This window comes from Triturus cristatus, chromosome 4_1 (genome assembly GCF_964204655.1).
Source record: "Triturus cristatus chromosome 4_1, aTriCri1.1, whole genome shotgun sequence".
Classification (NCBI taxonomy): domain Eukaryota; kingdom Metazoa; phylum Chordata; class Amphibia; order Caudata; family Salamandridae; genus Triturus; species Triturus cristatus.
In genome coordinates, this window is record NC_140585.1 from 820,088,419 (window position 1) to 820,114,796 (window position 26,378).

Here is a 26,378-nt window from a genome sequence, read left to right on the forward strand (position 1 = left end):
GGACTCTGCACATCCCCGTTCAGAGTACCCTCCCCACCACCTCCACCTCCACCTCCTCCTCCTCCTCCTCCACCCCCTCCATCTCCGCCCCCACCTTCTCCACCCTTGCCTCATCGGTCTCCAACCCCGTCTCCAGACCCTGATGACCACGGAGATCCATTCTATGATCCCACAGATGCCCCGCAGGACCCCACTCCTCCGGGAACACCTGACCCATGGGAGGATTATCACAATCCCGATGTCCCAGATGTGCCTCAGGATGATCTCTATCCATCCAGGCCGTCTCCACCAGAGGACTCCCTGGGGTTCCACCACCTCTTACAACGGGCGGCACATTACCATGGGGTGGAATTACACAGTGATCCAGTTGAGGAAGACTTCCTACTTGACACATTTTAGCAGATAAATCCACCGCTTTATTACCCATGCTTAAAGGGGTGACCAAGCATGCCACAGAGGTTTTCAAAGACCCCGTCAGAGCTAGGGTCTTAAACCCCAGAATAGAAAAGAAGTACAAGGCAGCCCCCACGGATCCTGTCTATATTAAAGGACCTGCGCCCCTAGACTCACTAGTGGTTTCCACAGCTAGGAAGCGCTCCAACTCTGTCATCTGGTGAGGCTCCACCACCTGATAAGGAGTCCAAGCTCTTAGATGCGTCAGGCAAACGCACTGCCTCGCAAGCTGCCAATATGTGGCGCATCGCCAACACGCAGGCGCTGCTGGCAAGGTACGATAGAGCGCACTATGATGAGCTGGAGGCTCTCATGCAGCATCTCCCGGAGAAATATAAGAATAAAGCTCATGAGCTAATACAAGAGGGAAAGATTATTACCAACACCTCTATTAAATGTGCCCTTGACGCAGCAGACACGGCGTCCAGAGCTATAAAGACCAGTGTCCTGCTTCGCCGTCACGCCTGGCTCAGAATTTCAGGCTTTAAACCAGAGGTCCAAGCATCTATATTAAACCACCCTTTTGACCAACAATACTTATTTGGCCCAAAAGTAGACGAAGCCCTGGAAAAAATTAAGAAGGATACAGATACGGCGAAGTCTATGGGAGCCCTGCAATCACAAACCCCTAGACGCTCCTTTCGCCGTTCCTCCTTTCGAGGCTCTGGCAGAGGCTACTCTTCCGATAACGCCTCCACTTCCTACAAGTCCCCTCCTCAAAATACCTTCTCAAAGGGCTACCAAAGAGGTGGATATAGAGGAAACAATAATAAAGGCAGGGGCAAAACCAACACCGCCCGTTCTGCCACACCGCCCACACAATGACTTTCCCCCGCTCCCCCCAGACCATTCCACTCCGGTCGGGGGCAGACTACAGGACTTCTTTCACACCTGGGAGGCCATAACATCAGACAAATGGGTAACCCAAATTATTCGGTCAGGGTACTGTCTCGAACTGACTTCTACCCCCCCAAATATTCCACCCAGACACCGTGCGATGTCACAAGAACATACCACACTTCTGAAACAAGAGGTACTCTCCCTCCTGCAAAAACACGTGATAGAGCAGGTACCCGTCGATCAGCAAAATCTAGGGGTCTACTCTCTGTACTTTCTCATACCGAAGAAAGACGAGACCCTACGGCCCATTCTAGACCTCCGGCCTCTCAATGCATACATCCATTCAGACCATTTTCATATGGTAACTCTTCAGCAAGTTCTCCCACTCCTCCGTCAGGGCGACTTTCTCACTACACTGGACCTGAAAGACGCATACTTTCATATCCCAATACACCCTGCTCACAGAAAGTACCTCCGATTTGTGGTGGACGGCCAACATTATCAGTTCAGGGTTCTCCCCTTCGGGGTCACAACCGCACCACGGGTGTTTACCACATGCCTGGCAGTAGTGGCAGCACACCTCCGAAGACAAAACATTCACGTCTTCCCCTACCTGGACGACTGGCTCATAAAAGCCGCGTCCTACCACCAGTGTGTACAAAATACAAACACTACCATACAACTACTCCACCAGCTAGGCTTTACGGTGAATCACCAAAAGTCCCACTTGATACCCTCTCACACAAGCAATACCTCGGTGCCACTATAGACACCTCAAAAGCTATAGCCTATCCCAACTCAGCCAGGATTGCAAGCATGCAAGCCCTGCGCCAAAAGTTCCTTCTACAGCACTCTCTCCCAGCAAGAGTGTTCATGAAACTGATAGGGATGATGGCGTCTTGCATCTTCATAGTGCCTCATGCAAGACTTCACATGCGTCCACTCCAAGAGTGCCTAGCACGCCAGTGGAACCAGGCCCAGGGTCAGCTGTCGGATCTGGTGTTGGTGGACGGCCGCACCCATCGATCTCTGCAGTGGTGGAACACCACAAACCTTTCCAAAGGGCGACCGTTCCTGGACCCGGTTCCTCAGGTGATTCTATCAACGGACGCATCGCTCTCCGGCTGGGGAGCGCATCTATTACACCTCACAGTGCAAGGTCTATGGACGCCACAACAGAGGTTACTCCACATCAACCATCTGGAGTTATTGGCGATCTTTCTAGCCCTGAAATCGTTTCAGAAACAAATTTCAGCCAAGGCAGTCCTAATTCGCACAGACAATATGACTGCAATGTATTATATTCAAAAACAGGGGGGACACACCCTCCCCAGCTCTCCCGCTTAGCACAGAGCATATGGAGATGGGCAATTCCACAAAAAATCTTTCTCCTGGCACAACACGTCCCAGGCATACAAAACACCATGGCAGATCTGCTCAGCAGACAAACGCAGCAAATGCACGAATGGGAACTGCATCCACAAGTTCTTCACCCATTCTTCCACAAGTGGGGGCATCCTCAGATATACCTCTTCGCCACCCACGAAAACAAAAAATGCCCAAGCTTCGCCGCCAGATACCCACACCCATTGTCCAAAGGCAATGCGATATGGATGAACCGGTCAGGCAAATTTGCATACGCCTTTCCACCTCTCCCACTAATTCCATTAGTGGTAAGGAAGCTACAACAGCACTCCCTCAGACTCATTCTGGTAGCTCCAACATGGGCCAGGCAGCCGTGGTACACCACGCTACTACAGCTGTCAGTGGTACCACACCAAAAGCTGCACCTGTCCCCATGCCTCCTAACCCAGAACCATGGAGAAATCAGGCACCCGGACCCAGCTCAGCTCAACCTTGCGATCTGGCTCCTGAAATCTTAGAATTTGGATGCCTTAACCTTCCCCCTGATTGCATGAACATTATCAGGGAAGCCAGACGTCCTACCACTCGAGCATGCTATGCCGCAAAGTGGAAGAAATTTGTTGTTTACTGCCATAACAATACAATCGACCCCTTAGATGCATCCATACAGCACATCATATGCTATCTGCTCAATCTTCAAAGGTGTAACCTGGCATATTCATCCATACGTCTACACCTAGCAGCAATTGCTGCTTACCTACAAAACAGACAGCATTTATCACTGTTCAGAGTGCCTGCTATTAAAGCCTTTATGGAAGGCCTTAAAAGAGTAATTCCACCCAGGGCACCACCTTCCCCTGTATGGAATCTAAACGTAGTTCTTACAAGGCTAATGGGTCCGCCTTTCGAACCAATGCATAAATGTGAGCTACAGTTTCTCACTTGGAATACAGCTTTCCTCGTAGCTATCACTTCCCTTAGAAGGGTTAGTGAGATACAAGCGTTCACTATACAAGAACCCTTTTTACAGATCCATCACAGCAAGGTGATACTTCGCACAAATCCAAAAAGGTCATTTCCCCCTTCCATCTTAATCAATCGGTAGAATTACTGTTTTTTTTCTCGCAACCTCAATCTGTTGCGGAAAGTGCTCTACATACACTTGATGTTAAACGGGCTTTACTGTACTACATACAACGAACGCAACCTTTCAGAAAGACTAAACAGTTGTTTGTCTCCTTCTTTCCACCGCATAAAGGCAACCCCATCTCTAAATCAGGGATAGCTAGGTGGATTGTAAAGTGCATACAAATTTGCTATCACAAGGCAAAAAGAACATTATCTGTTCCACCTAAAACCCACTCTACAAGAATGATAGGGGCTTCTATGGCTTTTCTAGGGAACATACCCTTTGATGACATCTGCAAAGGAGCCACATGGTCAACACCGCACACCTTCACAAAATATTACTGTGTAGACGTGCACTATAAACAACAAGCCAGTGTGGGCCAGGCTGTACTAAAGACACTATTTCAAACCACTGCAACGGATACCGGTGGTCGCCGCTAGGGTTGGGTACTGCTATATAATCTATGCAAAAGTGTATAATCTGCAGCTCATATGCCTCGAACGGAATATGCTACTTACCAGTATGCATCTGTTCTTGGCATTTAGAGCTGCAGATCTATACACGCCCACCCGCCTCCCCGGCTACCTGTATCCGTTCCAGTCTATCTTATTTAGATACAACACACATGGGTTTCTTACTATTATCACTACGCTCCATCTTTTCCCTGCTGGCGAAAAACAATCTGAGGATGGAGCCGAAGCCCATGCGCAGTACGGACCAAAGGAGGAGTCACCGAACTCGTGACTTCCAAAGACTGTCCAAGAAGAAAAACAAACTGCAAACATCCGGGCCAAACACCAGATGGCGATCTATGCAAAAGTGTATAGATCTGCAGCTCTACATGCCAAGAACAGATGCATACTGGTAAGTAGCATATTCCTTACTTATAAGGACCCAGATTGAGGGCTGGGGTACTAACCTCTGCCTCAGGCACGGTATTAAATCTTTTAGGAATTCAGATTAAACTTCAAATGGGCTTAACTATCTAGGTTTAAAATTCTAAAACAGTAGTACTTGGGGACTTAACCAATGCCCTAACAGTACAGTTTAAAAAAATTGGAACAATTAACATTTAAAAAAAACAACAAAAAAAACCAATTTCAACTAATGTCAATTGAGGATTTACTTTGTGGAATCACCTACAGACCCGGTGGTATCAACAAATGCAAGGGCTTGTATTCCACCTCTGAACTACCAGTGTAGGAAGCTGGTTCTTTATAAAGTGGACCAAACTGAGGTGCACTGTGAAAAGAGTCCAGACAAACCACAGTTGTCTTACAGAAGCACAAATGATATCCCAAATGTTCTCTTTTGTGGTATTGTGGGGCAAGCGGTTTTGGCGTATCAGAGGGTAGTGCTAAGCATTTGTTGACACACACAGGCAAGCAATAAGTGAGACATACACTCCAGAATAAATCAATTTAGACAAATAATATGTATTTTTATATAAATTTTGATACCAAGAACTTCAAAAGCAAGTAAGTATTTTTTTAAATATTGATTTTTAGCAAGTAAGTAAAATGTTCCCCTAAATGCGCCTTTACGCGCAATGCTTTCCTATGGGATAAAAGGCATGTATAGCATAAATGTATTTGCTTTCGGACTGCTGGGCCACATGAAGTGGGTCTCTGCGGTGCCGACGTCCCTCGGCGGCTGCTTTGTCTTGGAGTACTGACTGGAGTCTAACAGTCTCTGCTTGTTGCAAGGTGTCTGGTTTCCCAGGTATTTGTCCTATGAGGCTCCAGTTGGTCCTGGTGTTCTCTCACTTGATGGGGGACAGATCTGACCTTCAGGAGCACAGGGTCCTCTTCCTGGGTGGCTGCTGCTTCTAGCTGGCCGGGCAGCGGCAACAAGGTAAACTAGACTTAGCGTTTTGGTGCCTGTGAGCTGCAAGGGAGTAGCTCCTTTTCTCCAAGGGATATTGCTTGGTGATTTGCGAAGAGCTGGCAGTCTGCCGAAAAGAAGGCCCTCGGTCCCACAAAAGCGCCTCGGCCTCTGGCACCGAAGCAGTCAGCCCCGACCACCAAAGTCAAAATGGCCGCTCCATCTGAGTCCACGTCGAAGACAGGGGCACACGCCAAGTCGTCGACTCCAACGACCGTTGATACCTGTCTTCGGATCGATGACCCCGTGGCTCCAAAGCAGTCGACGCCTACCTCCACAGTACCGACCGGCACCAAAGAACCTTCGGCGTTCTCAGTGCGACAAGTCGCGGCGTCGTTGCAACGCATCAGGGAACGGGCAGCCCTCCGATCCACGTCGGGCCCCGACACGAACAAGGCTCCAAAAGCACCCTCGGCGCCAACCAACATCACTTTTGGTTTGCCGCCATCCACGGCGCCGAAGATGTTCGAGATCCGAACACGTGTCCGCCAGACACAGTCCCCGTCTACTGGACACACACATTCTGAGCCTTCACAGCCACAATTCATTGACGCCGACACTGGTAGACTGATGCTCCGCAAGCGGAAGATCACGCCAGAGAGGGGCTTGGACTCCTACAGAATACCTCTGAAGCACAAATTGCCAGCAGAGTCGGAACCAGTTCTGTATGAACGCTTGCAAACCTCCTATCAGGATCCCCAGTCCTTTTCTCCTACGCCTTCCGAAACGGACGCAGTGGAGGACTACATGGGCGATGATACCACCTACCCTGGGGATGTCGATCCTAATGAGCAGCAGGACCCAGATCAGGCATGGGATGACCCTACAGACCAGGGTACCGCGCCAGATACCCAGGACACGCAGCTTTACAGCGCCAAAACATCTCCCACAGAGGACACTGCTGCCTTCAATGCCCTCATAGAACGTGCTGCCGCCAATCATGGAGTACAACTCCACTCTGACACTGTTAAGGAAGACTTCTTAGTTGACACTTTCGCCTCCTCCGAGAGAACTGTCAAAACTCTGCCCATGTTGAAAGGAGTTCTCAAACCTGCAAAGGACATTTTCAAAGAAACAACCAGGGCACGGGTGCTCAACCCCAGGATTGAAAAAAAAGTACAAGCCTGCGCCCGGAGATCCTATGTACATTAGAGGTCAGTTACCTCTGGACTCCATGGTAGTTGCTAACGCTCGCAAACGAGCCCATTCGCAAACAACAGGTGATGCTCCTCCCCCAGACAAGGAGTCCAAGGTGCTGGAGACCTCGGGCAAAAGAATTGCAGCTCAAGCGGCAAACATCTGGCGCATTGCCAATACACAGGCCCTCCTGGCCCGCTATGATCGTTCACACTACGACACGCTAGAATCGCTACTCCAGCATCTGCCAGATGAATACAAAGAGGCAGCGGAGCTCCTCATCAGAGAAGGACAACTCCTTACCAACGCATCCATTAAGTGCGCACTGGATGCTGCCGACACAGCAGCAAGGGCAATTAACACCAGCGTCATGTTACGATGACACGCTTGGTTGAGAATCTCAGGATTCAAACCAGAGATTCAAAACAACATCCTGAATCAGCCAGTCAACCCCGACTACTTATTCGGCCCCGAAGTTGACACTACCTTAGAAAAAATAAAAAAAGACACTGACACTGCGAAGTCAATGGGGGCTCTGCAGACGCAGCAATTTCGTAGTGGCTCCTTTCGTCGCCCCGGGAATAGAGGAGCAGCTAGAGGCCAGGGGTCACAGCAGCAATACACTAAAGGGGGCACACAGAGTACCTACAATAAAACCAACAGAGGTGGATATCGTGGCTCCAGCACCAAGGGCAGGGGACGTGGTTACGGCAACACCAGGTCCTCCCCCAAAAACAAACAGTGACGCCCTCTTCCTTCCCCCCGACCACGTAACACCTGTCGGGGGGAGACTCCAGCGGTTCCTGTCCACGTGGAAAACCATCACCACAGACAGGTGGGTCAGGGACATTATCCAACACGGTTACTGTCTCGAATTAACCTCCACTCCACCCAACATACCCCCAAAGCACCGTCCTATGTCCGTAGAGCACTTAGCATTATTGCAGCAGGAAGTGCTAAGTATGCTGCAAAAAGGTGCAATAGAGGTCGTGCCCGTCAACCAGCAGGGGACAGGGGTGTACTCTCTGTACTTCTTAATCCCAAAAAAGGACGGGTCAGTCAGACCTATACTAGACCTGAGACCCCTCAACCACTACATTCTCTCAGAGCATTTCCATATGCTCACCCTACAGCAGGTTCTCCCGCTGCTCAGCCAGGGAGACTTCCTAGCCACACTAGACCTCAAAGATGCGTACTTCCACATACCCATACACCCATCACACAGGAAATATCTCAGGTTCACTATTCAGGGACAGCACTATCAATTCAAAGTCCTCCCCTTCGGTGTGACAACAGCACCCAGGGTTTTCACCAAGTGCCTAGCTACAGTGGCTGCACATCTACGGAGACAACACATTCACGTCTACCCTTACCTGGACGACTGGCTTGTTCAAGCAAAGTCCGCCCAGCAATGCGCCAGCCACATGTCCCTCACCATTCACCTTCTTCACAGTCTGGGATTCTCACTAAATTACCCAAAATCACATCTCCAACCCGCACACGTACGACAGTACCTGGGCGCGACCATAAACACTCTGGCAGCCACAGCTCAGCCAAATTTAGTGAGGATCAACAGCATGCAACTGCTGATCTCAAAGTTCAAACATCAACACTCCCTTCCTGCGCGAGTGTTCATGCAGTTGATAGGCATGATTTCATAGTCCCGCACGCGAGACTACATATGCGCCCGCTTTAGGAGTGCTTGGCACGTCAATGGAATCAGGCTCACGGGCACTTAAAAGACCTAGTGTTGGTGAGCGGTCGGGCATACAACTCTCTGCATTGGTGGAATCCACAAAACCTTTGCAAGGGCCGACCGTTCCAAGAGCCTGTTCCACAAATAATACTGACGGCGGACGCCTCTCTCCAGGGATGGGGAGCTCATGTACTCAATTACACAGTGCAGGGACTATGGACGACACAACAAAAGAAGATGCACATCAACCTTCTGGAACTGATGGCAATCTTCCTAGCCATGAAGGCATTCAAAGTACACTTGTGCAACAAAGTCGTGTTGATCCGGACGGACAACATGACTGCCATGTACTACATACAGAAGCAGGGAGGAACACACTCTCCACAGTTGTCTCATCTGGCTCAGAGCATGTGGAAGTGGGCCATTCAGAGGAACATATTCCTCATGGCGGAACATCTACCCGGCAAGGACAACCAGATGGCGGATCTGCTCAGCAGACACAGCCACCAGATGCACGAGTGGGAACTACATCCCTCCGTTCTCCGACCGTACTTCCAACAGTGGGGTCATCCAGAGATAGACCTATTCGCCACAAACAAAAATGCAAAATGCCAAAGCTTTGCCGCCAGGTTCCCACATCCACAGTCGCAGGGCAATGCGATATGGATGAACTGGTCCGGCAGATTTGCGTACGCTTTTCCCCCAGCGCCGTTAATACCGCTGGTGGCACGCAAACTGCGACAGCACTCACTGACACTCATCCTAGTTGCTCCCACATGGGCGCGCCAACCATGGTACACCACCTTTCTAGAACTTTCCGTGGTGCCGCATCAAAGGCTGCGGATCAAACCCGCACTTTTAACGCAGAACCATGGCGAAATTCAGCACCCAGATCCGCAACAGCTGAACCTGGCAATCTGGCTCCTGAAGTCTTACAGTTTGGCTACCTAAACCTGCCACCTGACTGTATGGAGATCATCAAGGAGGCCAGGAGACCCACTACCAGAGCTTGCTATGCGGCTAAATGGAAGAGGTTTGTCATTTACTACAATAACATTAACCTGCTAGACGCATCCATTCAAAACATAATCTGTTACCTCTTACACCTATACCGATGCAATCTGGCATACACCTCAATACGTATCCATTTAACCGCAATAGCAGCCTATCTCCAAAACAGGCAGCACCTCTCTTTATTCAGAGTGCCTGCCATCAAAGCCTTCTTGGAGGGACTTAAACGAGTAATTCCCCCAAGACACCTACCAGCACCGGTGTGGAACCTCAACTTGGTCCTCACCAGACTGATGGGTCCACCCTTCGAACCTCTCCACTCATGTGAGATTCAATTCCTCACCTGGAAAGTAGCTTTCCTAGTAGCGATCAATTCGTTAAGAAGAGTTAGTGAACTCCAGGCACTAACCATTCAAGAGCCATTCATACAGGTTCACGCAAACAGGGTCGTACTACGTACCAACCCCAAATTCATGCCTAAAGTAATATCGCAGTTCCACATAAATCAAACTATTGAACTGCCTGTTTTCTTTCAAAATCCACAAAATGTCGCTGAGAGAATGCTCCATACACTAGATGTAAAGAGGGCCCTCATGTACTATATAGACAGAACTAAGGACTTTAGGAAGACAAAACAACTTTTCGTTGCCTTTTCTCCACAACACAAGGGCAACGTCATTTCCAAAGCAGGTATAGCCAGATGGATCGTTAAATGTATTCAAATTTGCTATCAAAAAGCTAAACGCACATTAACGATTCCCCCACGAGCCCACTCAACACGAAAGTTAGGGGCGTCCATGGCTTTCCTGGGAAACATTCCTTTACAGGAAATATGTAGAGCAGCCACATGGTCCACTATACATACATTTACCAAACACTACTGTGTAGATGTACACTCAAAACAGCAGGCAGCTGTAGGACAGGCTGTTCTCAAAACTCTTTTTCAGACTGCTGCAGCTGGCACTGGTAGCCGCCGCTAATAGGAGGTACTGCTATGTATTCTATGCACAGAAATGAATTCAGCAGCCCACATGCCTCGAACTGAATATGCTACTTACCAGTATGCATTTGTTCTTGGCATGTAGGGCTGCTGACATTCATATCGCCCACCCTCCTCCCCGGCGCCTGTAGCAGCTGCAGCTCTCAGAATTACTGTATAGCATGGTCATCACTTACGGTATCTACTCCATCACTGCCACAATGGCGAAAAACAATCTGAGGATGGAGAGGATGCCCATGCGCACTGTGGTCCAGGGGAGGAGTCACCTATCTCGTGATACTTCGAAGACTCTTCCAGGACAACAACGTGCAAACATCCGGACCCAACACTAGGCGGCGATCTATGCACAGATATGAATGTCAGCAGCCCTACATGCCAAGAACAGATGCATACTGGTAAGTAGCATATTCAATATGCTATTCCCCTTAGGGACCCTCTTTAGTATCCCTTGCGCTAGCTACCGGGGGTTCCATTTACTCGAGACCTATAGGGAGTGCTAAAGGTATTGCCATTTGGGGAACAATTGTACAGTTTAGGGAAAGATATCTGGCCCTGGGGACCTGGCTGACCGGAACCCAGTGCACTTTCTGTTAAGATTGCGTCCGATATCAGGCAAAAAGTGGGGGTGACTGTGAGAAAGTGGCTCTGTATATACTGTTCCCAAATAGGTACAGGGTGTACAGAGTCCACAGCCACCAGAGGTTTGGCAGAGGCTAAAGTTAGATATAACCTTACTCTCTAAAGTGGTAGCTTGGTCGAGCAGTAGGGCAGTATCAGAGGACAGTGTAAAGCATTTGTTGTACACACTCAGTCAGCAAATGGTCTCACACACTCAATAACTGAACTCTAGGCCAATGGTTTATATATAAAAAATATATGCTTGTTTTATTTTAGAACCAACAATGGGTATTAAAATATACTTTCTCAGAATGAGATGCTTTATATGAATACTTTTGCAATATGCAATTGACTTTAGTAAACAGTTACAAGTGGTTGCAATAGGCAACACAATTCTAAACACAATAATGCATTGAGTTCAATGGAAGTTTCAAGTTATTTGCCAAAGATTACTTTTAGGATTACTTTTGGAATTCCAGGACTGGATCCTAGATTCAGTCCTGGGTCAGTACTTGGAATCAAGTGATAAAAGTCGACTTAATTACTGTGATGATTTTTAGACAATATTTTGCTATTTTAAAAGTTGACAGAAAATATTTCATAGAAAACAGTCAATGATTCCCTATGGCAGAAAATTCAAGTTGCAGGTATAGTATGTTCTCGTTACTTTTGTAATCCAGTACTGGGTGCCTAGACTCAGTACTGGGACCTTTATCCAAAACAGGTAAGTAATTACGTTTTCAGATATTATACAATTTTTAAAGAATATTTAAAGATTGCAGAAATTGACTCTTAGAATAAATTTCACAGAAAAACAGTCAATGATTTCCTATAAAAGAAAATTGGGTTACTGGTAAGTACAGTTGTAAGTATTTTTCAGAGTCAGTGCTGGGCACCAAGATCCAGCACTGGGAGCTCACCTAAGAGCAGGTGAGTATTTTCGTTTTCGTTACTCGGCTGATTTTTGGTGAATATTTTAAGTTTTGAAAAGTCCCCACTTAGAAGAAATTTCAGGAAAAGCCAGTCAATGTTACCCTATGGAGAAAATAGAGTTATCGGTTTAAAGGTAAGTACTCGACTGGCAGAGTTAAGGTTCTGGGCATAGACTCAGGGGTCTCCCAGGGTCATGTAGGTACAGTTGGTTCACCCTCAGCGACACAAGGGCGGCCGGGTGCAGAGAGAGTTAGGCCTAATGTTATCCTATGAGAGGTAGGGGGGCCTTGGTGGGTGACTGCGGACTAGCAGGCCACGCGGCTGTGGGAGCTGGGCTCCTGGTCACTTACTCAGGGCAAGTGGGAAAGTAGATCGGTGTAGAGGTTGCACCTCAATACGTATCCATTTAACCGCAATAGCAGCCTATCTCCAAAACAGGCAGCACCTCTCTTTATTCAGAGTGCCTGCCATCAAAGCCTTCTTGGAGGGACTTAAACGAGTAATTCCCCCAAGACACCTACCAGCACCGGTGTGGAACCTCAACTTGGTCCTCACCAGACTGATGGGTCCACCCTTCGAACCTCTCCACTCATGTGAGATTCAATTCCTCACCTGGAAAGTAGCTTTCCTAGTAGCGATCAATTCGTTAAGAAGAGTTAGTGAACTCCAGGCACTAACCATTCAAGAGCCATTCATACAGGTTCACGCAAACAGGGTCGTACTACGTACCAACCCCAAATTCATGCCTAAAGTAATATCGCAGTTCCACATAAATCAAACTATTGAACTGCCTGTTTTCTTTCAAAATCCACAAAATGTCGCTGAGAGAATGCTCCATACACTAGATGTAAAGAGGGCCCTCATGTACTATATAGACAGAACTAAGGACTTTAGGAAGACAAAACAACTTTTCGTTGCCTTTTCTCCACAACACAAGGGCAACGTCATTTCCAAAGCAGGTATAGCCAGATGGATCGTTAAATGTATTCAAATTTGCTATCAAAAAGCTAAACGCACATTAACGATTCCCCCACGAGCCCACTCAACACGAAAGTTAGGGGCGTCCATGGCTTTCCTGGGAAACATTCCTTTACAGGAAATATGTAGAGCAGCCACATGGTCCACTATACATACATTTACCAAACACTACTGTGTAGATGTACACTCAAAACAGCAGGCAGCTGTAGGACAGGCTGTTCTCAAAACTCTTTTTCAGACTGCTGCAGCTGGCACTGGTAGCCGCCGCTAATAGGAGGTACTGCTATGTATTCTATGCACAGAAATGAATTCAGCAGCCCACATGCCTCGAACTGAATATGCTACTTACCAGTATGCATTTGTTCTTGGCATGTAGGGCTGCTGACATTCATATCGCCCACCCTCCTCCCCGGCGCCTGTAGCAGCTGCAGCTCTCAGAATTACTGTATAGCATGGTCATCACTTACGGTATCTACTCCATCACTGCCACAATGGCGAAAAACAATCTGAGGATGGAGAGGATGCCCATGCGCACTGTGGTCCAGGGGAGGAGTCACCTATCTCGTGATACTTCGAAGACTCTTCCAGGACAACAACGTGCAAACATCCGGACCCAACACTAGGCGGCGATCTATGCACAGATATGAATGTCAGCAGCCCTACATGCCAAGAACAGATGCATACTGGTAAGTAGCATATTCAATATGCTATTCCCCTTAGGGACCCTCTTTAGTATCCCTTGCGCTAGCTACCGGGGGTTCCATTTACTCGAGACCTATAGGGAGTGCTAAAGGTATTGCCATTTGGGGAACAATTGTACAGTTTAGGGAAAGATATCTGGCCCTGGGGACCTGGCTGACCGGAACCCAGTGCACTTTCTGTTAAGATTGCGTCCGATATCAGGCAAAAAGTGGGGGTGACTGTGAGAAAGTGGCTCTGTATATACTGTTCCCAAATAGGTACAGGGTGTACAGAGTCCACAGCCACCAGAGGTTTGGCAGAGGCTAAAGTTAGATATAACCTTACTCTCTAAAGTGGTAGCTTGGTCGAGCAGTAGGGCAGTATCAGAGGACAGTGTAAAGCATTTGTTGTACACACTCAGTCAGCAAATGGTCTCACACACTCAATAACTGAACTCTAGGCCAATGGTTTATATATAAAAAATATATGCTTGTTTTATTTTAGAACCAACAATGGGTATTAAAATATACTTTCTCAGAATGAGATGCTTTATATGAATACTTTTGCAATATGCAATTGACTTTAGTAAACAGTTACAAGTGGTTGCAATAGGCAACACAATTCTAAACACAATAATGCATTGAGTTCAATGGAAGTTTCAAGTTATTTGCCAAAGATTACTTTTAGGATTACTTTTGGAATTCCAGGACTGGATCCTAGATTCAGTCCTGGGTCAGTACTTGGAATCAAGTGATAAAAGTCGACTTAATTACTGTGATGATTTTTAGACAATATTTTGCTATTTTAAAAGTTGACAGAAAATATTTCATAGAAAACAGTCAATGATTCCCTATGGCAGAAAATTCAAGTTGCAGGTATAGTATGTTCTCGTTACTTTTGTAATCCAGTACTGGGTGCCTAGACTCAGTACTGGGACCTTTATCCAAAACAGGTAAGTAATTACGTTTTCAGATATTATACAATTTTTAAAGAATATTTAAAGATTGCAGAAATTGACTCTTAGAATAAATTTCACAGAAAAACAGTCAATGATTTCCTATAAAAGAAAATTGGGTTACTGGTAAGTACAGTTGTAAGTATTTTTCAGAGTCAGTGCTGGGCACCAAGATCCAGCACTGGGAGCTCACCTAAGAGCAGGTGAGTATTTTCGTTTTCGTTACTCGGCTGATTTTTGGTGAATATTTTAAGTTTTGAAAAGTCCCCACTTAGAAGAAATTTCAGGAAAAGCCAGTCAATGTTACCCTATGGAGAAAATAGAGTTATCGGTTTAAAGGTAAGTACTCGACTGGCAGAGTTAAGGTTCTGGGCATAGACTCAGGGGTCTCCCAGGGTCATGTAGGTACAGTTGGTTCACCCTCAGCGACACAAGGGCGGCCGGGTGCAGAGAGAGTTAGGCCTAATGTTATCCTATGAGAGGTAGGGGGGCCTTGGTGGGTGACTGCGGACTAGCAGGCCACGCGGCTGTGGGAGCTGGGCTCCTGGTCACTTACTCAGGGCAAGTGGGAAAGTAGATCGGTGTAGAGGTTGCACCTCAATACGTATCCATTTAACCGCAATAGCAGCCTATCTCCAAAACAGGCAGCACCTCTCTTTATTCAGAGTGCCTGCCATCAAAGCCTTCTTGGAGGGACTTAAACGAGTAATTCCCCCAAGACACCTACCAGCACCGGTGTGGAACCTCAACTTGGTCCTCACCAGACTGATGGGTCCACCCTTCGAACCTCTCCACTCATGTGAGATTCAATTCCTCACCTGGAAAGTAGCTTTCCTAGTAGCGATCAATTCGTTAAGAAGAGTTAGTGAACTCCAGGCACTAACCATTCAAGAGCCATTCATACAGGTTCACGCAAACAGGGTCGTACTACGTACCAACCCCAAATTCATGCCTAAAGTAATATCGCAGTTCCACATAAATCAAACTATTGAACTGCCTGTTTTCTTTCAAAATCCACAAAATGTCGCTGAGAGAATGCTCCATACACTAGATGTAAAGAGGGCCCTCATGTACTATATAGACAGAACTAAGGACTTTAGGAAGACAAAACAACTTTTCGTTGCCTTTTCTCCACAACACAAGGGCAACGTCATTTCCAAAGCAGGTATAGCCAGATGGATCGTTAAATGTATTCAAATTTGCTATCAAAAAGCTAAACGCACATTAACGATTCCCCCACGAGCCCACTCAACACGAAAGTTAGGGGCGTCCATGGCTTTCCTGGGAAACATTCCTTTACAGGAAATATGTAGAGCAGCCACATGGTCCACTATACATACATTTACCAAACACTACTGTGTAGATGTACACTCAAAACAGCAGGCAGCTGTAGGACAGGCTGTTCTCAAAACTCTTTTTCAGACTGCTGCAGCTGGCACTGGTAGCCGCCGCTAATAGGAGGTACTGCTATGTATTCTATGCACAGAAATGAATTCAGCAGCCCACATGCCTCGAACTGAATATGCTACTTACCAGTATGCATTTGTTCTTGGCATGTAGGGCTGCTGACATTCATATCGCCCACCCTCCTCCCCGGCGCCTGTAGCAGCTGCAGCTCTCAGAATTACTGTATAGCATGGTCATCACTTACGGTATCTACTCCATCACTGCCACAATGGCGAAAAACAATCTGAGGATGGAGAGGATGCCCATGCGCACTGTGGTCCAGGGGAGGAGTCACCTATCTCGTGATACTTCGAAGACTCTTCCAGGACAACAACGTGCAAACATCCGGACCCAACACTAGGCGGCGATCTATGCACAGATATGAATGTCAGCAGCCCTACATGCCAAGAACAGATGCATACTGGTAAGTAGCATATTCAATATGCTATTCCCCTTAGGGACCCTCTTTAGTATCCCTTGCGCTAGCTACCGGGGGTTCCATTTACTCGAGACCTATAGGGAGTGCTAAAGGTATTGCCATTTGGGGAACAATTGTACAGTTTAGGGAAAGATATCTGGCCCTGGGGACCTGGCTGACCGGAACCCAGTGCACTTTCTGTTAAGATTGCGTCCGATATCAGGCAAAAAGTGGGGGTGACTGTGAGAAAGTGGCTCTGTATATACTGTTCCCAAATAGGTACAGGGTGTACAGAGTCCACAGCCACCAGAGGTTTGGCAGAGGCTAAAGTTAGATATAACCTTACTCTCTAAAGTGGTAGCTTGGTCGAGCAGTAGGGCAGTATCAGAGGACAGTGTAAAGCATTTGTTGTACACACTCAGTCAGCAAATGGTCTCACACACTCAATAACTGAACTCTAGGCCAATGGTTTATATATAAAAAATATATGCTTGTTTTATTTTAGAACCAACAATGGGTATTAAAATATACTTTCTCAGAATGAGATGCTTTATATGAATACTTTTGCAATATGCAATTGACTTTAGTAAACAGTTACAAGTGGTTGCAATAGGCAACACAATTCTAAACACAATAATGCATTGAGTTCAATGGAAGTTTCAAGTTATTTGCCAAAGATTACTTTTAGGATTACTTTTGGAATTCCAGGACTGGATCCTAGATTCAGTCCTGGGTCAGTACTTGGAATCAAGTGATAAAAGTCGACTTAATTACTGTGATGATTTTTAGACAATATTTTGCTATTTTAAAAGTTGACAGAAAATATTTCATAGAAAACAGTCAATGATTCCCTATGGCAGAAAATTCAAGTTGCAGGTATAGTATGTTCTCGTTACTTTTGTAATCCAGTACTGGGTGCCTAGACTCAGTACTGGGACCTTTATCCAAAACAGGTAAGTAATTACGTTTTCAGATATTATACAATTTTTAAAGAATATTTAAAGATTGCAGAAATTGACTCTTAGAATAAATTTCACAGAAAAACAGTCAATGATTTCCTATAAAAGAAAATTGGGTTACTGGTAAGTACAGTTGTAAGTATTTTTCAGAGTCAGTGCTGGGCACCAAGATCCAGCACTGGGAGCTCACCTAAGAGCAGGTGAGTATTTTCGTTTTCGTTACTCGGCTGATTTTTGGTGAATATTTTAAGTTTTGAAAAGTCCCCACTTAGAAGAAATTTCAGGAAAAGCCAGTCAATGTTACCCTATGGAGAAAATAGAGTTATCGGTTTAAAGGTAAGTACTCGACTGGCAGAGTTAAGGTTCTGGGCATAGACTCAGGGGTCTCCCAGGGTCATGTAGGTACAGTTGGTTCACCCTCAGCGACACAAGGGCGGCCGGGTGCAGAGAGAGTTAGGCCTAATGTTATCCTATGAGAGGTAGGGGGGCCTTGGTGGGTGACTGCGGACTAGCAGGCCACGCGGCTGTGGGAGCTGGGCTCCTGGTCACTTACTCAGGGCAAGTGGGAAAGTAGATCGGTGTAGAGGTTGCACTGCCAGGGCCACTCGGGCAGTTGGGTGCAGGGTGCTTTTGAGCCTTCGGGCGCTCAATTGATTTCAATGGGAAATCTCCGGTTTAGAAAAAGACTGCAAGCTCGGGGACGAAGATTCTTCAGGTGCCACCACCACTTCGAGAGGTAAGTTGGGTAGTTGGAGGATAGGTAGGTACCCCGGGATTGGGCACCGGGTGCAGTGGTGCGTTTTGGTGTCGGAAAATCTTACCCTCTGTTGATCGCGGTTGGGGGGGCACCTTGTTCTGAGGCTGCAGGCTTCTTCAGGAGTGTCGAGGGAGGTCCTTGGATGCCGGACTCGGGGTCACAGTCGCCGTGGGGTCGTCCTCGTGGTCTTTGTTCACTCCGGCACAGGCCAGGCTTGGCTGGTGCAGAGTGTGCTGGGTTTGCGGTTCCGGGCTGCTGCCAGGGATTAGAAGTAGATTTTGAGTAGAGCTTCTACTCATGGGAGTCCCAGGGGTTTAGAGTCAAAAGTTTGCCAGGTCCTCCGGGGTTTGTGAGGTTGCTGGCCACAAGAGATGCCGGGTTGGAGCAGGAGCAGGTTCGAGGGTCGACAGGCCGGTAGGGCTGGGGCAAAAGCAGGTAGTGTCTTCCTCTTCTTAGCAGCTGCAGGGCAGGTCTTCTTTCTTCTAGCTCTTCTTCGGATTTTGGAATCTGGGGAAGGAAGGTTCAGGGTGCCCCTAAATACTAGATTTAGGAGCGTTACAGGTAGGTGAAGGGCAGGGACCAATGGGTCCCTGTCCTGGGGTGGGTACACCCCCTATCCTGCCGCTCTCCTGTGGGAGGGGGGCAGTAGCCTAATCCTGATAGGGTAGGGCTTCCCATCTTCAAGATGGCGAGAGCCCGGAGATGTGCTTCACCTCGCCTCCCCCACCTGAGGGGTGGGGTTGGCAGGCTGGCACATCCCCTGTCCTTATTTGGGGGTTCCGGCCAAGCTTCCCGCCAGAGTGGGGGGGTCGCAGTGGCCTGGGGAAGCTCAAAGAGGCGGCATGCCTTTGAAGCTTCCCCCTGCCCATCCTGCGGGAGGAGATTTAGCACCTCTCCCAGGATGTGCATTGTTGCAGGCCCAGGAGAGCAGGGTCTCTCCTACCCAGGGGTCCAGCAACATGTCTGCTGTGTGGCAGCCTAGGCAGCCTCAGAACTGACGTGGATTTCAGGTTAGTTTTTAGGGGGCATCTCTAAGATGCCCTCTGGGGTGCTTGGTACATTACATCCCACACTGGCATCAGTGTGGGTTTAATGTGCTGAGAAGTTTGATACCAAACTTCTCAGTCTTCAGTGTTGCCATTATGGTGCTGTGGAGTTCGTGTTTGACGAGCTCTCAGCACCTTGTACTCTTAAATGGCAGCACTGCACTTACAGTGCCCAGGAATGGACCTGGGTACTGTAGGGGCACAGGGCTCCTGCTCCCGTGCCCACACCATTGGCATAGGGCACCCAGCTAGAGGGGTGGCTGATATATGCCATGGCAGTGTAGGTGATGGGCATGGCACACAGGTATGTGTGCCATGTCGACTCTTTGTTTTGTCTTGCACCCAGACACCCAGCCTGCAAGGGCAGTGTGTGTGTGTAAGGGTACAGGGCCTCTAAGGGTGGCACAATAAGTGCTGCAGCCCTTAGAGGCCTTCCCTGGTCACAAGGCCCTGGGTACCTAGGGTACCATTTACTAGGGGCTGACATGTGGCCAGGGTTTGTCAATTTGGGTTTTGTGTTTTTAGGGAAGGAACATGGGCCCTGGGCACCTGATTGGCAGGAGTCCAGGGTACACTCAGTCAAAGTACATTCATCAATTCAGCAAAAAGTGGGGGCATACCATGCAAGAAAGATGGCACTTTCTCACAGTGACCATGTCAAAAGGGGGCACTTTCCGGCATAAAGTTATGAGCTTATCTGTGTTAAGATGTATCTTAATAGTGACTGTTTTAGAATCTTTGCAAGAAGGGGAAGGAAGAATTGAAAAATAATTAATTTAGAGATAGAAGTAGCTACCTCTCTTCCCCCTTTACTGCCTTCCAATATGTATGTGTATGCATAGATGAGATAATGAGGAAAACTCCTTGATGCATGCATCCATGCTAGACTTCAACCAAGTTTCTGTATCCAATTGGTATGTCTAAGCCAATTGCATTGACCATTTCACAACTCTCATTAGTGTGTTTAGGGATTGACCTGGCATTAAGAAGGCCAATTGTAAGATGGTTATTGGCTAATGCTAGACGCATGACTTAGTAAGAGAAATTTGAGTCTGTGTAGGTTGAACTGGATAAGTGTGCCTTAGCTTACCTTGAATGACAAATAACTGCTTTAATACTTAATGTTCTTGTTGGTGGATTTAACAAAAGTAATTGTTTTTAGGTTGCGGCTGTTCGTGTATATTGAGATACTTGTGCTCTTTTGTCTACGTGACCATCTTGTAAAATGTTATTGTGGTTGGCATCAGGTGTTTGGCAAATACTTCATCTTTTAGGCAACTCAGTGGTGCTAACTATTTTAATGGGACTAATAAATATGGTACTTCAAGATAGCAAAAGAATTGTTACATTAACCGGATTTGTTGATCAAGTCGAATGTGGTGTAACCTTTGCACAAATGGCAACTTCAGAAAGTTTCCACTGTGTTGCCCAAAATTTCCAGTGTGCCTTTACGTTGCTCACAAGCTGCTGTCCTCTAGACGGCCTTCTGCCCTCCTGGAGGGAGGTGTGAACGACTCTCAGGAAGAAACACAAGATGCCCTGCCATTGGAAGAGTTGTGTCCTCCTTCTTGGTTGATGGGGAAACGGGGTGTGAGCCCAAATAGCGAGTTTCAAAGGGAAGGCTGCATTTGAAGGGCAAACCGTGGTCAGACACGAGAGGCTGCTCATATATTTTAGCAGACAGGTTGGCATCTCCGTCAGAGAGGGGAAAGCAGTTACCAAAATGTTTTTCCATAGGTGTTTAAGCCCCGGGTGGCCACACCTCTTGGATGGGCTATGGAGCTCCAAACACAAAAGAAACATTCTGCAATGTTGGAGTGGGTAGAACAGTGCACTCTGCGATAGATGGATGCTACACTTGGCAGAATGTTGTCATCAAGTGGGAGGGACCTGATATCCCAGTTGGCTAGTTAGCTGTCCAATGCCACCTGGGTTCAAAACCGGCATAAAAGTATCACTTCTGGCACCCTGACCACCCCTGTACTGGAGAGCGGACTGAAGGACTGCCCTAAAGTTCCCTAGACCTGCATCTAAGACTGAGCTGCACCTTGGGCTAGCAAAGAAAGGGTTGGGCCTGTAGTGTCCTGCTGGAGGAAAAGTCATCCCTGATCCCCAGACAGAGAATGTGTCTCCAAGAGACTGTTGTCTAACTCCCTATTACAGCCACAGGGCCATAAAAGCTGAAGAAGCCTACCTTGGCGAGGTGGTAGCCAAGAATGTCTGATCACCACTGACAGCTGAAGTGCAGCCTGAAAAGCCTGATCACTCAGAGCTGCAGCTACGAGGACTGAGCTAAGGTTTTACAAATGAACCTGATCGTATCTGGTACTGAATTGTCACTTTATTAGACGTGGGGGTCCCAGAACCATAACATGTAATAAATCACTTTCTTCACATTCGGTAGACCACTGAGATTAAAACTCTGGGCAACATTGGGGGAGGACAAGGGGGCAGCCTATGTTTAAAAAAGAAAAAGTAAACCGCAACAGGCGACGAAGGTGTGAGCAAAAGTGCATTTAAAAAATTGTCCAGTTATTGAAGGGGAGGGGGCGAGAGAGGAGGGGGATATCACATTAGTCAATGCAGTCTCAATTACATGCAAGTCCAGACAAACATTTTATTATTTTGTGTTAGCAGCCACAAGAAAAGCAATCAAGCTCAGGATCTAAAGCTCCAGGGATTAATTCCCATCTAAAATACATTGTGTTTTTTAGTTACTTACGGGTTCTTTGTTTTTCATTTATAGGAAGAAGTTTCTGTCGAAGTTTTAAAGGCCTACATAGAGGTAAAATTCCAGTTTTTAATCTCTGTTGTATTTTACAAAATATGCTTTTTTGTAGTCATCCATTCTGGTACAAATATGCAGTGTTGGCACTCTATAATTAAAAAGCAGGGGAGGGCGAAAACATGTGAACATAACTACTATGGTGGAAGCATGAATGACAATAAATGGCACAAAGACAGTTGGGCCTTGAGCCTTTTATGGTATAAAAGAAAGAAAATGTTAAAGATGGAGTTTAGGTCTGCATGATGCATTGTATTCTGAAAACAGTGTTTTATATTTCTCTTCACCGCTGCTGCAGGCTTTTAAAAAATGTTATAACTAGGATTCACAATTCTAGTCAAACAATTTAACTTTACCAGTGTGTGTTGCTTATGCTTTCATCCAAGCTTCTCTTCATTCATAAACCCAGTATTTCATACCATTAATGTATTGCATCAGAGTTACACGACTAATACTAAGCGTTATGAGTATATACACATCACCTACCTATGCCCCACTTGCATGTGCGTCCTCACCATGTAGATCTGTTTATTTCCACAAGTCAGACTGTCTAAGTGCCTGTCGTCTAGGAGCCAACTAAGATCATACACATTTTGATTTTCTTTTATTTCGATGGTGAGGTAGCTCTCCTCTTTATGACTTTACTTCAGCAAATCTTGTTTCCTTTATGTACTGCAATAACTTGTTGCAAGACTGGAAGTTTTATGGGGTTCAAATCTCTCTGCTCAATCTCGACAATCAATGTATGCACTGCTTTGGTTGTGTATTATACTGAGGAATGTGTAAAATCCATGCTCGCCATCTGTGATATCCTGGTGGTTGCTTGATTATTACAGGATCTGACACAGTTTTCTTGCGTCAATGATGGTGACTCGCTCCAGAAATTAAAGGAGAGTGAAACACCATTAGATGCACATGGCTTAACTGAACCCCCTTGGGCTATCATAAGAGGCAGTTACTTCCTTTTATTTTTGTTCTATGATCTATTTAGTAACCTCTCTCACTTGTTTTTGACAAGAATCAATCTTAAAATTGAAGTACATTGCTGATCTAATTATGAGAGTTTGAAAGGGAGCAATATTTCCCTTCATGTAATCTACACCCTCTTTGCACTAACCATGTGCAGTTTTCTACAAAGTGTCTGATCACTCTTCCTGATTTACCAAGGTTATGTTAAGTATTCCTGTAAATCAAACATTTTTTCCATCCTTTTTTTTGTCTAACATACAGATAACTTTTAGTTGTCTGTTTTCGGAACACCTTGTGGACCATACCAAATGTTTTGCAGCGGTCTTAAAGCTGCACCTTGCTTATTCTCACTTTCATTTGCTTCCTTCTTATATGATGGCTTGCCTTCCTTCTTTTGTGTTAGACTCTCCCGTGGAATCCTTTTGCTGTCTTGTCCATGCTCCCATTTTGCTAACTACATTTTCCTTCTTCTTTAAGCATTCCATGAGAGTGCATGTCTCTTCTTGCTCTCCACGTTGCTATTTCCCTCAGTTCCACTCCTGTTGATTCCTTATTATGCTCCTCCCATCTGGTCCTTATTTGCTCCCTTGTTACTCCCCTACCCTTTGCAGTATGTTTTTATTGCATGTTTTCTGGAGAGTCTGGCAGCTGTCATTTGCTTCCAGGCCACTCTGTAATGCAAAAAGTACTTTCGCTCAAATAGTATTTGATTTTTGTTTACTGGTCCAAGAGTCATCTCCCATCATGGATCATAAAAACAAAAAGTGCGTGCAAGCGTGGTGACTCATTCATGCATACATGCATGCATATACCTCGCCACATAGCCACACAGGAGTGGCTGTCTCATCGCATCTTGTTTATTTTTTCTATTTTTTTCTAATCACTTAGTTGAAGTTGCTTAGCATCACCAAAAAGCATTGGCAAAGCCAACAGATCAACAAGGTGGGACCTATTGGTTTTTAAAACACTTTTTAATATTTCTTTTCCATCAGAGATCTCATATCACACCCTAGATGTGAAGAGGGACATGAATATTACCTTGAGCGAACCAACAGTATTTGAATAGTTGAAGGAGCTCAAACTATCTTGTTATCTTTATAGGCTTGTCAACATCTAAGTAATCCATAGTGAAATGTAAGATTATCAGTTGGCTCATGCCACCAAGAACACAGCGCAGCAGTTGATCATACTAAACTTGCACACCAGAAAACGATGATTTGTAAAAAACAAAAATTCTTGGAAACCCGCATACTGCACCCTTTATGAAATGGAGTCATCTGGTTTCCTTAGCCTGGTAGATAGCTTCAGTTGTGCCACATGTTGACCGAATGCCAATATAACTCTTTGGGTAAGCCCAGAGCCCATTCTACTGCAGGTTAAGCAGTTATTTTCCAGTATTGAAACTTTCATAGCATGTAAAGCAACACCAAAATGAAGTGACATTGTTAATAATTCCCATTGTTTTGCTAGAACCAAAACTCGGCCAATCAGATCGCAGTTCCCGGAGCATTCTTTCCCTGCAACCAAACATACCTCAAATCTTTAACCACACGTCGTGTGTGAGGGAGTCTCCCTGAGCTTGTCTCAGTTCTAAAGTGTATCCTGTCAACTTTTGACCTGTCAACTTCAGATTTGTTCCACACGCAGCAGTTAGGTAGCTAGTATCTGGATTGCTGGCTATCAATCGTGTAAGATGGGTCTAATAAGACTTTTTATGCCATGTAAATCTTGTGGCAAACCAAGATTATTTTCTAAAGTCCCACACAAAGAATGCCTATACTGTTTATATCCTCAGCTTCAGCCGAAAGTCTGTAAACATTGCAGGACTTTTTCAGTGAAGTCTTTAAAAGCTAGAGAGGCAAGGTTACTTTTTGGCTTCGTTAAAAAAAAAAAAGCCTCAGTGGATACTGTATTTGGTGAGGAAAACCAGGAACCATCTACAACCACTAGAAAAGGTAAAGATGTGGGACATTCCTAATATGAAGAGTCTTATAAAAAAAGTCTAAACATCATAGGAAATCAGCAGAGACTGATTCTTCGTTAAAAAAGGAGGTTCAAACTCTCCTTCTCTAAAAAAGACATGAGAAGACTGCCTCTGAGTCAGCTTCTCCCTTCAAGGAGTCATCGTCTTCTCAAAAATCAAAATCGACGACTGACCCGCCGTAGAAGACTAAGCCGTTGACGACCATTGAGTCGTCGAGTAAACTGTCAACCACAGCCTCTGCAACGCAACGATGACTGCTTTGAGCACGTTTATGACATACCTCAACAACAGTTCCATCCTCGCCTAAGAAAACATTGACTTTGTCGAAGCAGTACACTGTGCTCTCGTCGACTACCACCTTGCCGGCGAAGCCGAAAATGCCTACAGCCCAGACCAGGGCTCATACAGGCATAAAAAGCCTTTTCTATCAACGGTATGGTTGACGGTGCAGGAATAATCAATCTTGATAACTGAAGAGGGCATTCCTGTGACTATGCAACCGCATCAGTCCTCCCCAAGTAGCATGTCACTGCTTCCACCTGTGCACCTGCTAGAAGCAGATGATGCAGATAATGATAGTCCTTTCTGTCTTCCATATAGCCCCACGCAGATAAATATAAAGTGTCAGGAGGTGGATGACGAAGAGTCGTATCAAGCTAAAGACACATCCTCCTACTATGAACGAAATTTCTCATTCCAAAGTACACAGAAATATCGTCACTATGAATCGTTTCAAGACCATTATCCCTATGAGGAAGCAGTGGAAGAATATCATCAGAGTACCAATCTCTTTGGCGACACATCTTTGTCACATCCTTTTTTTTTTTTTTTTTAAGAAACCTTTATTACACATTAAAAAGATACAAACAAGGGCCTACAACCACAAGGGCCGGCCGCTAGAAAGCTCGGGAGCCAGCAAGGCAACGCCATACATTCAAATGAGCCAGAAGCAAAAGCTCCCGAAAGTTCGTAAGCACATATAACAGGCCGCGGCCATAGTCCAAGGGTGATCAAAAAGGACGGTTTAATATTTTCTATTAAAAAACAAACAATAACACACAAACAAGGCAATGAGAGTCCAAAATAGCAGCGTGCGCTCCCCAGGACGGGGGAAGATCCACGTTATCTGGAATAACTCTTGACAGGAGGTGGTAGTGGGGGGCGGCGGAGAAGAGGACAAAGCATACACAATTACGTAGAATGTGCGGCTAGGGGGACAAAGCGACGTCGACCTCTCGCGGCAGAGGCGGAGCGTAGATATTTCCACGATAGGAATTCCATGGACCCCACACCTTAGTCCACCTCCCAGGCTTGCCTCTCGCCCCATACACCGT

The 26,378-nt window shown here is 46.3% G+C and overlaps 1 protein-coding gene across 2 annotated transcripts in view; it reads left to right on the forward strand.

Moving 5' to 3' along the window:
* The window catches only part of NUP107 (nucleoporin 107), a 528,088-nt gene that overhangs the window by 288,032 nt on the left and 213,678 nt on the right, over window positions 1-26,378 (forward strand). For both annotated transcript variants that reach the window (XM_085653472.1, XM_085653473.1), the window contains exon 20: window positions 22,053-22,091. In XM_085653472.1, the coding sequence (XP_085509598.1) occupies window positions 22,053-22,091 (39 nt within the window). The remainder of the gene's footprint in view (window positions 1-22,052; window positions 22,092-26,378) is intronic.